The 13,145-nt window shown below is 43.8% G+C and overlaps 1 protein-coding gene across 1 annotated transcript; it reads left to right on the top strand.

Moving 5' to 3' along the window:
• The first annotated feature begins 5,524 nt into the window (after positions 1-5,524).
• LOC133386121 (vitelline membrane outer layer protein 1-like) lies at positions 5,525-11,678 on the top strand. Its single transcript, XM_061629729.1, has 3 exons — positions 5,525-5,695; positions 8,812-8,915; positions 11,357-11,678. The coding sequence occupies exons 1-3, from the start codon at positions 5,525-5,527 to the stop codon at positions 11,676-11,678; spliced, it is 597 nt and encodes a 198-aa protein (XP_061485713.1).
• Positions 11,679-13,145: the final 1,467 nt, after the last annotated feature.

The following is a 13,145-nucleotide window of genomic DNA, read 5'->3' on the forward strand; positions in this document are numbered from 1 at the left end:
CTGTCTGTAAGAAAGTCAGGAAGGGAGAAAAACCAGATCACCTGCTGGACACCTTATGTCACCCTGTAAGTCCAGTATCAGATTTATTTTTAAAAAAAAGTTTTGTAAAGAAATAAACAAATGCATAACAGTTTAATATTATGTAACTGCCATGGCTTCTCCCAAAGGATCCTGGGAATTGTAGTTTAGCATGAGTGCTGAGAGTTCTCACTATGCAAATCCCAGGTTCCTGCTCTCCCCTGCCCTCCCCTCTGTCTCCCACTCACAACACACACAACTATTGTGCTCAGGAACTATTGGGGAGAGGAAAGGCCAATTTAAACCAGTTTTTAGGGACGTAGATATTCTCTAAAGTAGAGATGGGGAAATGCAGGTCTGGGGGCTGAATGTGGCCCTCCAGGCCTCTATATCTGGCCCTTGGAACTCTCCCTGGGGCACAGCCGTCACTGGCCCTGCTTTGTACTTTGAGCATTTTTGCCTGGCTGAAATGTGTCCTTGAACTGTAATTCCCTGAACGGAGGATATAGAAGGGCGTGCGAGTGTGTATAGAAAGTAGCCTACTGTACAACGGTGAATTTTATATTTGCTACGCACTTTTGCCTCTGGCACTGTCCACTATTGGCATGTGGCCCTCGGAAGGTTGCCCAGAAAGGAATGTGGCTCTCAGGCTGAAAAGGGTTCCCCACACCTGCTCTAATGCAAAGGGCACAGTGTTAGTTGTTTGCACCAGGTACAAAAACATGGAAAAGATGTAATTTCCATTCAGACTGTCATCTCCACCACACTAGTCCAAATACTAAGGGACTTCTGCTTGTGGAAGCCCTTACTCAAGGTGCCTGGTAATGGGAGCAAAGCAGACACAGATCAAAGGTAGCTCCATAGCTTCTCACTTGCTCTGCTGAGCTTTGAAGCAGCACAGCATGACAGGTACTGCTCAGGACAGGGAACTCCCACTTCTTACTGGCCTGCCTCCCGCTCACGGCCGGGCCCATCATATTCAGATTTCACTGCTCAGCTCTGGGTCTCTCCCTCTCATTCTGGCTGCACGATATTTGACTGCTATGAGACTGTAAGTAGAAATGCACAGTGCTGCTCAAAGCAACTTGCTGAGGAGACCAGGCAGGGCAAGAATTGCAATTGCAATTTTTTAATTAGTTTTTATAACTATTATATTGTTGTAACAAATTCACCCTGGGACATCACCATCATTATTATAGCTACTACTGCTACAACTACTACTACTAGTATTTTGAGTCTTACCCACCCTTCACCATAATGTCCCAGGGCAGGTTACAGCAATGTAAAAATATAATATTGATACATTCAGATTTATGCAAGCATAATAAAACAGTGAATAAAAATATTAAATGTGCAAAGAAATACACTTAATATTTGATTTTGTTTCATCATAACTAGATCCATCCATGAAAATACAGTTCTTAAGGGTGAAGCCATAATCAAGAAAAAGCAACACCTCTTTCTTTAAAGGAGGGGAATGAAAGAAATCATCTGTCCAAGGAACACATGTTTACGAAACTTTTGTAAAGAGAAGTGATAAATTGGATATATCCTGCTTAACATCACTTGTGTCTCAGTATCTGAATCCAGTTGTTATACTGAAGCAGTTGCTTGAGCCCACAGATAAATATATTCAGCTATGATGTTACTGTTTAAAAGAAATACAATCAAGAAAATAGAGTGGGTCCTCGATAGATTAGATAAACAGATAGATAGATGACAGACAGACAGATATGAGATAAAATGCAAACAATGCAAGCTTTAAAAACAATAAAATAAAAACATTTTCTACAAACTAAAAACAATAAAACTGTTTCAACAGAAGGGAAGTTTCACATAGGGGACAATTAATATTCCATAAAAGACTGGGTCACGCCTCAGGGAAAGCCTTCTTAAACAAAAATGTTATCAGTAGGTGGCCTAAACATCATGAAACCATTTATGTCAGGGGGAAGCCAAAAGCTAAGGAGTACATTTTAAAGCCTTTATCAGAAGCATTAAGAAGTGCCTCTTTTTTTTCAAATCAAGAGACAGAAGGTAAGTCCAAAAGTGTTTGCCCATTCAAAGTGTGGGCAATTCCAATCAGCACAGAGGCACTTTGGTCAAGATACACATCACTCACAGTGTCTACAGGGAGGGCTATGGAGATGACATCTTGTGCCTCCCCAACCCCCCGTAACTCAGCCCTTAATTGGTACCAGGAGCTCATTGGCCTGGGTATCATTGCTGAAATTCTTGTCTACAGCAAAGTATTCTCCAATGACAACTTTGCTTTGGAAATGGAAGCATCATGCTTTGGGTTTTCTTTAATGGGTTCCAAAATGGTGGAGGAGGGATGGGCTGCAGCATTAGCCCCAGCCAGCACCGCCATTGAGAGCTGTAGTCCAAAATATCTGGAGGGCACCAGATTGGCAAAAGCTGAGACAGAGGAACTGTGGGTAGGATCTGCGTTTCTCTGGAATCAAGGAAATAGGAGAGAAAGAATCTGTGGAAAATGTGAGGTACCGGAAGGTTCATAATGAACAGCGTCCCTGAGGAATTTAGTTGATAAGAGGTAAAACACTGGAAGTATTTTTCACTTACTAATAAATAACGCTTAGCATTATATAGCACTTCAGAGCTTCAGATGCATTATCTTTGCCCAATCTCAACAAAGTCAATGAACACATGGAGGAGGAAAAGGTGCCTGATGTTGGCATACCTTCTGGCTCTTCATCCTTGTCTTCACATATTCAGGTCTGAAAAGAGATGCTGTGTAGAACTATACATGCATGACTAGGAACCAGGCTTCCATCAAAGATACACCAGTCAGGGATGGAGCCAGCATGCACAATCAAACTTCCCCTCCACACATTCAGTTCACACATGGAGTCGACAGGCACTCTGCAAGTAGGCTACTAACCATGATGTAGCCTACTGATGGCTATGCCATGGTTGGAGGAAGCATGCTTCAGAATACCAGCTGCTAGAAACCACAGGAGGGGAGAGTGCTCTTGCACTCAAGTCCTCCTTGCGGGCTTCCCATAGGCATCTGGACCTGAACAATATGATAACCTCATATCGCAGGTGGCGGGGTTAGCCTGAGAGAGAGACTTGCCAAAGGCCACATAAAGAGTTTGTGGCAGAGGTGAGATCCAAAGCAGGGATTTCCTGATTCATAGTCTAGTCTCCTAGCAACTGTGCTACATTTCCTCGGCGTTTTGCTTTCAAATTGTCATCCATATTGAGCTTTTGGAACAGGGCAGGATAAAAACATGAATAAGCCCAAAGGCAAGCAAAGTGAAATATTCCACAGGCGCTATTAATTTAAGATCCAGTAGGAAAAAAATGTGTATTTAATTATGGTTCATCCATCCATTCCCTCCGCATCAACCATTCTTATATTATGGAGAATATTGCTGGTTTGTAGCCCAGAATGATCTGCTGATGGATACTAATGGTTAAGAGCCTACTTGTGTGATAACCTGCCCTTGTGAGCTGCAATATAAAATTGTCCTAAAGGTATACCAGAGCTTTGGGAGGCCACAGGTACAGTTCCTGGTAATTAAGGTGGCAAAAGTGTGGGGGGGAACTTGCTTCTTTGATCAAGCAAAGCAGAACCCAGTGTTCCCTGCTATAAGCCTCATAGTTACCCTTGATCTGATCTGGCTTCTAAAACATCCTTAGAGGCAAGGACCAGCTTTGTAAAAGAAAATCCTTAGGGGGAGAATGCATTGAAACGTTGCGATCTTCAGAATCAGCTTTGATGCAAACAAAGGCAAACTGAAGTATCTAGAGCACACACCCCCTGAGGACATATTTGGAATTTTGAGACAGTGTCATGGGCACCATCACAAAATGGCTGCTGTGGCATGATGGGGTGCAAGTCCCAAAATGGCTGTCATAGTAGTCTGGACAATCACAAAAGTTACTCCTGCAGCGGACCACCCAATTTTACAGAAAAACAAACGCTTGAGGCTATAAGACAACTAACTTACCCAGGCACCTGAGTATATGGTAGAGATGGGATCTGAGCATCAAAACACAAAGTCACTCTTTTGAATCCACTGTTTCCTGCTCCAACAGACTACCCATTTTACAGAAAATGAGCCAATTAGTTTTCCCAAATCAGCCCTTAAAAAGCCCTCTAAAATATATTTTTTAGAAAAATAATTTTTTTATATAAAGTTTTATAAAGTTTAGTCAAAATACATAAACAGAAAATAAACCTATGCAAATACATTTCTTGATTATGCACATGTAAATTTTATATTTAATTACAAAAAGGAACAATACTTCACTACAAAATCCATAAATGTGCATACTCCGGGGAGGGTAACCTTCCCGTATCCCTGCTATTGCTATAATCAATAAAGTCTCATTTCCCTTGACCCCTTAATATTTTCATTTTGTTTGTCTTTCTATAAGTACTAATTTCCAGAGTTTTTGATCCCAAGATTCCAATGTAGTAATACTGAAGTTCTTCCAGTGTCTGACAATAATAGCCCTTGCTGCAAATAAGAAGTGGCTTACGAGTTCTTGATTTATGCTATCAGCATCTTTTTTCGACTGATTGGCTCTGACCATAAGCTCCTCTGAAGTTGTCATATGATGACTTCAAGTGACTGACAGGTGGAACCATTTTCAGCCTGAGGGCCAGATCCAGAACTGGTCCATCCTCTGCAGACCATTTTAAACAAGAAGTTGTAACCTGATGATGTCAGGTGATTGACAGATAGATAGACAGCCCCACCTTCATGTCAAAAGCCCCCCCCCCCCTGTTCTAAAGGATAAAACAGAAATGCTCTTCAGTAGCAGACAGAGTGGTGGGGTGGAGGTACTCACCTGACCTTGTGCCAGGTGAGTTGCTCCTGCTTACTGGAAGGAGGAGGAGGAAGGGCAAGATGGCAGAGATGGCAGTGTGGTGCAAACACAGTGGCAGGAGCACCAGACAGACTCCATTGGTCCATTTGTACCCTGCCACTGCCCCTGCAGCCTCACTTGTCCTCTTCCTCCTGGTGAGCAGCAGAGACTCACCTGTTGGGAGTCAGGTGAGCACCTCTGCCTCACCATGCCACCCACTACTGATGTCCTTAGCAACCATATAATGATAGTAAAGACCAGGGATTTTTTGTGTGACAGTACTTACCAGTACCTCTTTTTTTGCTGCCTGTGGCAGCCAGTTTGTGCTGGCACCCATGGTACTTTTACCTGGATAAAACTATGGGCACCTTGTTTTGCTTTTTTCACCAAAAAAGCACTGTTAAAGACCAGTTATTGCCTGGCATGACCCATGAAGAGACCCACTTAGACCCATGAAGACACTCAGCCCAAACTCTACTGTTACGTTGGGAAATCAGTCCATGTTTTGATAATGGCTGTAGATTTCTGTTGGGTCTCCTCTCATGCCTAATTTTTGTTGTAAGTAAAGTATTTTGGTTGCCATCCTTTGTGCCAAGAATAAAATCTTACAGCTACCATTCTTTAACCATGTTTCCACAGCTAAGACCAAAGGGCACTACCTAATATGGACGTTTCCATCATGGCTGTGGTCTTCCTGATCGTTTCCTGCTGCCTCTGGGATCCAGAGGCCCGAGATCATGACTCCATTATCGCAGTGCAAAATGGAGCGCCATGGGGTCTTTGGGGGAAAAAAGAATATTGTGCCCTTGGTTTTGCTACTGGTTTTGCACTGAAGGTAAAATGTGTCCAGTGTCCTGCTTTTCAGACAGCCTCGCTCTGAATAGATGTCACAGCTGGCTGTCTCTGTAGTTTCTGTCATTCTTTCTTCTCACAAAATTCTCTTTCATCCCCAAGGAATTGTGCACCACTGAGTGTGGCTTGTGAACCAGAAAACAGCCCCAAAACTTGCAAAACAGAAATCAACACTGTGAGCTTGTATTGGTTTTATGCTACTTAAAGACTTCAGAGCTTGGAAAAGTTACTTTTTTGAACTACAGCTCCCATCAGCCCAATCCAGTGGCCATGCTGGCTGGGACTGATGGGAGTTGTAGTTCAAAAAAGTAACTTTTCCAAGCTCTGCTTAAAGTAGCATGGCATCTACCAGTGCATTCTGGGCCTGTCCTTTGTGTGGGGGCTAGCAGTGGGAAGCTCAGGGAATATCTGAGACTTTTCATTTTTCTTGGCATGAGTAGTGGTGAAACATAGAAAGCTGACTTAGACCAAGCTCAGTATTTTCTATGTACACAAGAGATGGGGAACCTGTGGTCCTCCAGATGATGCCAGACTACAACTCGCATAATCCCTGACCATTGGCCATGCTGGCTGGGGTTGATGGAATCCAAGGTTCCCCATCCCTGGTCAATTCTACGTTGACTGCCAGCACCTCTCCAGGGTTCCAGACATGAGTCTTTCCTAGACCTCAGATGCCAGTGACAGAACCCGGGACCATTTGCACGGAACGAATGTACTCTACCACTGGGCTACAGCCCATCCCAGCAGTGGTAACTGGTGCCCATTGGGACTGGTGGGGCAGAAAGTAGGGAGCCCAACAGTAGGTGGAGCCAGAGTCAATGGCAATGAGAGCCAGTTAATTCTAGTGTTGTCCCCATCCTCCTTGCTACAATGGCAACACTGTGACTGGGGAGGAGGAAGGCAATAACCAGTGGCTTGGGCTGGTTGTAAGGAGGGATGGAAAGATCTGTCAATTTTGGCCCTCTCAGTTTCTTATTTTTCCAATCTCAAATTCAGTTCTCCACATTTATGCAGCAATTTGTGATTTTTTAAAAAAAAAATCCTTATGAAAATTCTCCAACATTTTAGAGTGTTTTTCCCCTAATAAACACATTATGTAGGCAGTTTTGACTAATGTGCACATTTTACAAGCCATGTCTTGTCATATAATGCATTTTTGCATGCCATTTTCACTCATTTATTCTTTTTTATGCACATTTCCCCCTAATATCAACACAATGACTTTCTTCTTCTTCTTCTTCTATCCCACCCTTCCTCCCAGCAGGAGCCCAGGGCGGCAAACAAAAGCACTAAAAACATCATAAAAACAAACTTTAAAACACATTAAAACAAACCATCTTCAAAAATGTTCCTTAAAAAAAGCTATCAAAACATCTTCTAAGATTAAAACCATTTTAAAAAAGAAAGCTTATGAACATCTTAAAAAGTAGTTCCAACACAGATGCAGACTGGATAAGGTCTTAATTTAAAAGGCTTGTTGAAAGAGGAAGGTCTTCAGTAGGCACCAAAAAGATAAGAGATGGCGCCTGTCTAATATTTAAGGGGAGGGAATTCCACAGGATAGGTGCCGCCACACTAAAGGTCCATTTCCTATGTTGTGTGGAACGGACCAGCTGATAAGATGGTATCTGCAGGAGGCCCTCATCTGCAGAGCGCAGTGATCGACTGGGTATAGGAGTAAGATGCTCTTTCCGGTATCCTGGTCCCAAGCCGGATAGGGCTTTGTACACAAAAACTAGAACCTTGAACGTGGCCCGGTAGCAAATGGGCAGCCATTCAATGGGCTTGACCATCAGTCCCACTGAACTCAATGGGATTACACATAGGAACATAGGAAGCTGCCATAGACTGAGTCAGACCATTGGTCCATCTGGCTCAGTTTGTCTACACTGACTGGCAATGGCCCTCCAGGATTTCAGGGAGGATTCTCTCCCAGCCCTACCTGGAGATGCTGGGAATTGAACCTGGGGCCTTCTGCATGCAAGGCAGATACTCTACCGGAGCTGTGGCCCTTCCCATCTGACTTCAAAAGATTTACATGCATTTAGGTCTGAGATGTTCATCTTTTCAAGGCATTTTCATTGATGTCACGGGCTATAAACACAATTTAAAAAAATCAAACCTCTGCATGCACACCACAACAGGTTTGAGGCCTTTCTCAACTCCCGACCCAGAAGAGGTTCCAGTGTAGAAAAAGTAGAAGACTTAGATGTGTACAGGCCTGCACTATTAATCTCTGATTTCCACCTCCCGCCAAAAAGACAGTGAGTTGTTTCCAGCTAAGCTGTGCTCAGAGGAGACCTACTGAAATTCACGGAGATGTTAGTCAAATCCATTAATTTCAATGGGTCTACTTTGAACAGAACTAACAATGGATACAACCCAGTACAGGATAGTGCTAAAACCTTTGGGTCTGTTTTTTTAAATAAAGCATCTTTGGGTTTTTCCAATACATTTTTCTTAATGAAAAGAAATCCAAAAGTTTAAAAAAGTCTTTCCTAGTATTTCAAGCTGTGGAGGGTTATTTAACATTGCACCTCTCTAATTACCGTAGGGCCCCGCTTTTCAGCAGCCCGCTTTTCTGCGTTCTGCTAATATGGCGACTAAAATTAGAGTAAGGCCCCACTCATACAGCGCTTGTTCCGCTTTTACAGCGTTTTTCAGGCGTCATGCGCAATTTTATTGACGGAGTTCCACTTTTCGGCGGGTTTGGCTTTTAGACGGGGGTCTGGAACGTAACCCGCCCTATGAGTGGGGCCCTACTGTAAATGAATATATGTATTCATCTGCTCACCATGATGGCAGCCCTAGTGAATGGCAGCCATTTTTTAATTATAGCAACCATTTTGAATCCCCCCCCCAAAAAAAATTCTCAAAATTCGAAAAGCATCTCGGAGAGGACTTTCTGGGGAGAACAAAACAGCAGGTGCTCCAATTCTCTTCCCCCCACCAATGAATTTCACCTCACCTGCAGAATAGAGTTGAAACAAAACAGCCGATTTTGAGGTGGGTGAAACAGCTGAGAAAAGGGCCTTGTCGTTTTGACAGAGCCCTGTGATCCATCGCTTTGTCACAGTGCCTCTGTCTCTTTCACACCAGGTAGAGCCATATCAAGGAGGTGGAACAAAAGGCGACGATACGTCCCTAAATGGCATCCGACTGTTCTGCAGTGATGATTCATATATTTCATCCGCTGTTGGGGGGTAAGTATCTCCTTGTTTTTGAACTGACACCACTGTTGAGGTTTAACAATAGACGTCACCCCTGTGGCAATCTTGTTACTTTTGTGTTTGGATTTATTTATTTATTTAAAAATGTTAAGTGATACAACTTACTTAGAGGCACTTCAAGTGGTTCCCCACACCACTGAGGTTCGATCAGCCTTTACTAGGGACTGAGCCCCCAGTGTGTCAGGCCCTGCCCTGTGGAACTCTCTGCCAGTAGAAGCTTGGAAGGAATCATTTTGCTTTCTTTTAGACATATTCTCAAAACTGTGTTATTCAGACAGGCCTTTGAAATGGTATTTTCTTTTTCCCCAACCGGTATTTATTGAGGTTTTGACAATCTCATTGTAATTTTCTGTGTTGTATATTACCATGCTTTATTTTTATGAAAGTGCACTCTGTACTTAAATACATAAACATATATATTTTTATATATATTGATTTATACCTTTAATGTTCTTTGTAGTTGTAATGTTAATAGCATTTCAGTAAACAAGAATGTTGTGCTGACAGAAGGGACCAGGATACCTGAAAGGTCGTTTTACCCCTTGCATATCCAGTTGACAGTATAGTGGCAAATTTAGAAGGCCAGGGTCTCTTCATGAGTCATCAGGATCGGCCTCACAGACCAAATTTGACAGGTGACTGGGGGCACCCACCTGTCAATCACATGACATCATTATCCAACCCACTTGTCAAAACCCCTTGCAGGGGGTTTCCAAGCCACAACATCCTGCTGGCAATCAGGTGCTTGGAAATGGCTGCACATGGGGCGTTGCTAGCCCTGTGCTTGGCACTTCTCAAAGCACCAAACATAGAGCTAGCAAAGTGGTTGTTTGTCTTCTCCCCATGAAGGGCTGGGGACAAAGAAGCTGGTATGTTACAGGCATTGCTGCCTGCAAGAAAGGTACCTCTCACAGCGGATGGGCAAAAAGCAGATTTCTTCCCCCTGCATTTTGCATATCAGCGGAGAAAAGGACTTCTCTCTCGCACATGATGCCTGTAAAATACAAGGGCCATTGTTTGACAAATGTTTCTTTCTCCTTGCACAGACTTACTGCAGCCAAACCAGAAGATGCATGTGGGGAGAGACAAAGAGGGATAAAAAGAGTGGGTGGAGAGTGAGGTGGCATTTCCTCACAAAGAACGGGGAAAAGGGAGGCTGAAGAAAGGGAGAAGGAAGGCTGCTGTAAAATACAAGGGGAATTGCTAGTAAAGCAGTTCTTTCCCCCTCAATTGTGATTTTTGCAGATTGTCTGTGAGAAAGCGGGGGGGGGAGAGAAAGCTTCATGGGGGGGGAGACAGAAAGCGCAAAGAACTAAGAAGAATGAGGCTGCCTGTATTTTATAAGGGGAAGAAACCTGTTTTTGTAGATCAGATGTGAGGAGTTCTGTCTTGCGCAGTGATGTCTGTAAAATACCCCCACTCTTCTTAGCCCTTTGTCTCTCTCCCTCCACCCTCCACTTTCACCCAGACAATCTGTGAAAATCACCATTGAGGGAGAAAAAAATGCTTTACAAGCAATCCACCTTTTATTTTACAAGGCACCTTCCTTCTTTCAGCCTTCCTTTGTCTCCCTTCTCTGTGAGAAAAAGCTGCTTTGCCTCACTCTTAGCCCCATCCTCTCCCCCCCCTCCCCCAGTCTGGCTGTCTTCACCTACCCTCCACATTGGTCTATATGAGACTGTTTGAAAGATCTTCATTTTAGTAAGATTCTGATGCCAACCCCATCTGAAATCAGGCTTGGCTGTTCCCCCTCTTCTCAGTAAACACCCCTCTCGTAACACCTGTTGACTCTTCCTCCTTGTGTTTCTCTCCTCCCCACAACAATAGATGGTGGGAGCCAATGAGCATCCAAGGAGATCCATACTGACTGCTGATTAGCTGTAGTGACTTCTGACCTTGCTGGATTCTCTGGCTCTCCTAAGGCAGGAGAAAAAAACATAGATTTTAAATGTTCAGGAACTGCGGTGGCTTGATTGTCTGTATAGACAGAGGGAATCCAGGAGGGGGCTGGCAGGGGGCTGGCTGGAAAAAAAGTTACGGGGCTGCGTCCTGGAGCACTTATGCAATAGAACTCCCTCTTCCTCTTCTTCCCCCTGCAGCCTCTGCACCTCCCAACCCTCCAGAGCAGATTTGGGTGGGCCATGTGGGGGGGGCATAGCAGGAGGGAAGGAAGGGGAAAGTCCCTTCCCTTGGGCAATGGAAATGGTTGGATTTGTCCCTATAGATATCGCTGGCAGAAAAATCTGAATCTAGGATGATAGTCAATACTAGGATGATAGTCCTACTCATAGGAGACCCATTGAAGTGAATTGACATGGCAAACTTAGGTTCACTCATTTCAGTGGGTCTACTCTGAGTAGGACCTAGTTGAAGACAATTCATATTTCTCAAGCCTACTTTGTCATCTTTGGCAGATGGGGTGCTTGGTCTGAGGTTCGGCATTGCCCTGTAGCTTCCAGGCTTGTGGCCTTCTCTTTGAGAGTGGAGGTCCCTCAAGGGCTGGGGGATGACACTGGGGCCAACAACATCAAGTTCCTGTGCAGCGATGACTCTGTGCTAACAGGCAACTCACATGAATGGGGCACTTTTAGCTCATGGAGCCCTCACTGCCACACTGGCTCCTACATATGCGGGCTCCAGACAAAGGTGGAGTTTCCACAAGGGCCTGAGGATGACACCGCACTTAATGACGTGAAGTTCTTCTGCTGTAAAGACATTTTTCATAAGATAACGTAACTGCTAATAGTCCTGTGGATTTGCGAGACAATGGATTTATCCACCATTAAATCTTATCTTTAATCGGAATATTGAGCCTTTTATTTAAATCTGAATCACTTAACTACATATGTCAGCTCTGGATGGAGGCAAGCCCAAGGGTTAAGGAGAAGAGAAACATAAAAAGGGGCGTAACCATTTAGACCTTGACTGTCGGTCACGGAGACAGCATGCCACGTCATGCTCTTTGGCCTTGCAGTGAGATCACAAGGTACAAGTCCACCACCATCACTGACATTTCCCTCTATCGCGGAAATAAGACTTCAGAAGACTTCAGAATTTCAGAGCTCAGATGTGGCTTCAGCATGTGAATAGATTCCACCGAAATTAATGAGACTTTAAAGTCACCTGGTGTGTGTGTTTAATTCTTTAGCATTTCCTCTCCCATCCACTGACCAAGCGGTGTAGTCATCAATGATCATGGTCATAGGTCCCTTACTCTTTCAGGAGCAGGGTCCCAGCCAGGTTTCTGTGTATGACCCAGTCAGTATGAAAGGGAAGCATGTTAGGCACTGGGAAAGAGCCCTAGTCCTTTCATGCTGATTGGAGCCAATCAGAGAGAAAGAGAAGACTCTTTCCAGTAGCTAATATACAATGTCCTCTTTCATGCTGATTTGCTCTAGGCACGCTTATTGTAGATAAAACTACATGGAGAGCAAGGGAGATGAGGGAAAGGGGGAATGGGTATGGCGATGAGGGGGTGTGGTGTGACTATCATGAAGGGACCCTGCTCTTCTGAATTTGCCACTACACTATGGCATTGAACTCTGACCTCTGTAAATGGAAGGCATGTGCACATGCGCACTGCTGCATGCAGGAAACAGAATGGATCACGCTCATGGCTAAGACTGGGCTATTAGTCCTACAGATATGTACATATTCTTTCCTAGAGATCTACATTTATTAAAATATTCAAGATCAAAGCAATTAACCCATTTTGTGATTTAATGAGTTGCTCAAATGGTCAACTCTTAAAAAAATTACTTTACGGAAATATTGTGGGGTGATGGGGGGACTGGAACAAATGCTAGTAAGAGAAAAAAAAGAATTTTTTGCTAAAAAAGAATTTGAGGAGCACATTGCTAAGAACATAAAAACCAACAACAAAAAATTCTATAAATACATTCAAAGCAGGAGACCATCTAGGGAGACAATTGGACCCTTGGATGATAAGGGAGTCAAAGGTGTACTAAAGAACGATAAGGAGATTGCAGAGAAGCTAAATGAATTCTTTGCATCTGTCTTCACAGTGGAAGATATAGGGCAGATCCCTGAACCTGAACTAACATTTGCAGGAAGGGATTCTGAGGAACTGAGACAAATAGTGGTAACGAGAGAGGAAGTTCTAAGCTTAATGGACAATATAAAAACTGACAAATCACCGGGCCCGGATGGCATCCACCCGAGAGTTCTCAAAGAACTCAAAGG

This window comes from Rhineura floridana, chromosome 5 (assembly GCF_030035675.1).
Source record: "Rhineura floridana isolate rRhiFlo1 chromosome 5, rRhiFlo1.hap2, whole genome shotgun sequence".
Taxonomy (NCBI): domain Eukaryota; kingdom Metazoa; phylum Chordata; class Lepidosauria; order Squamata; family Rhineuridae; genus Rhineura; species Rhineura floridana.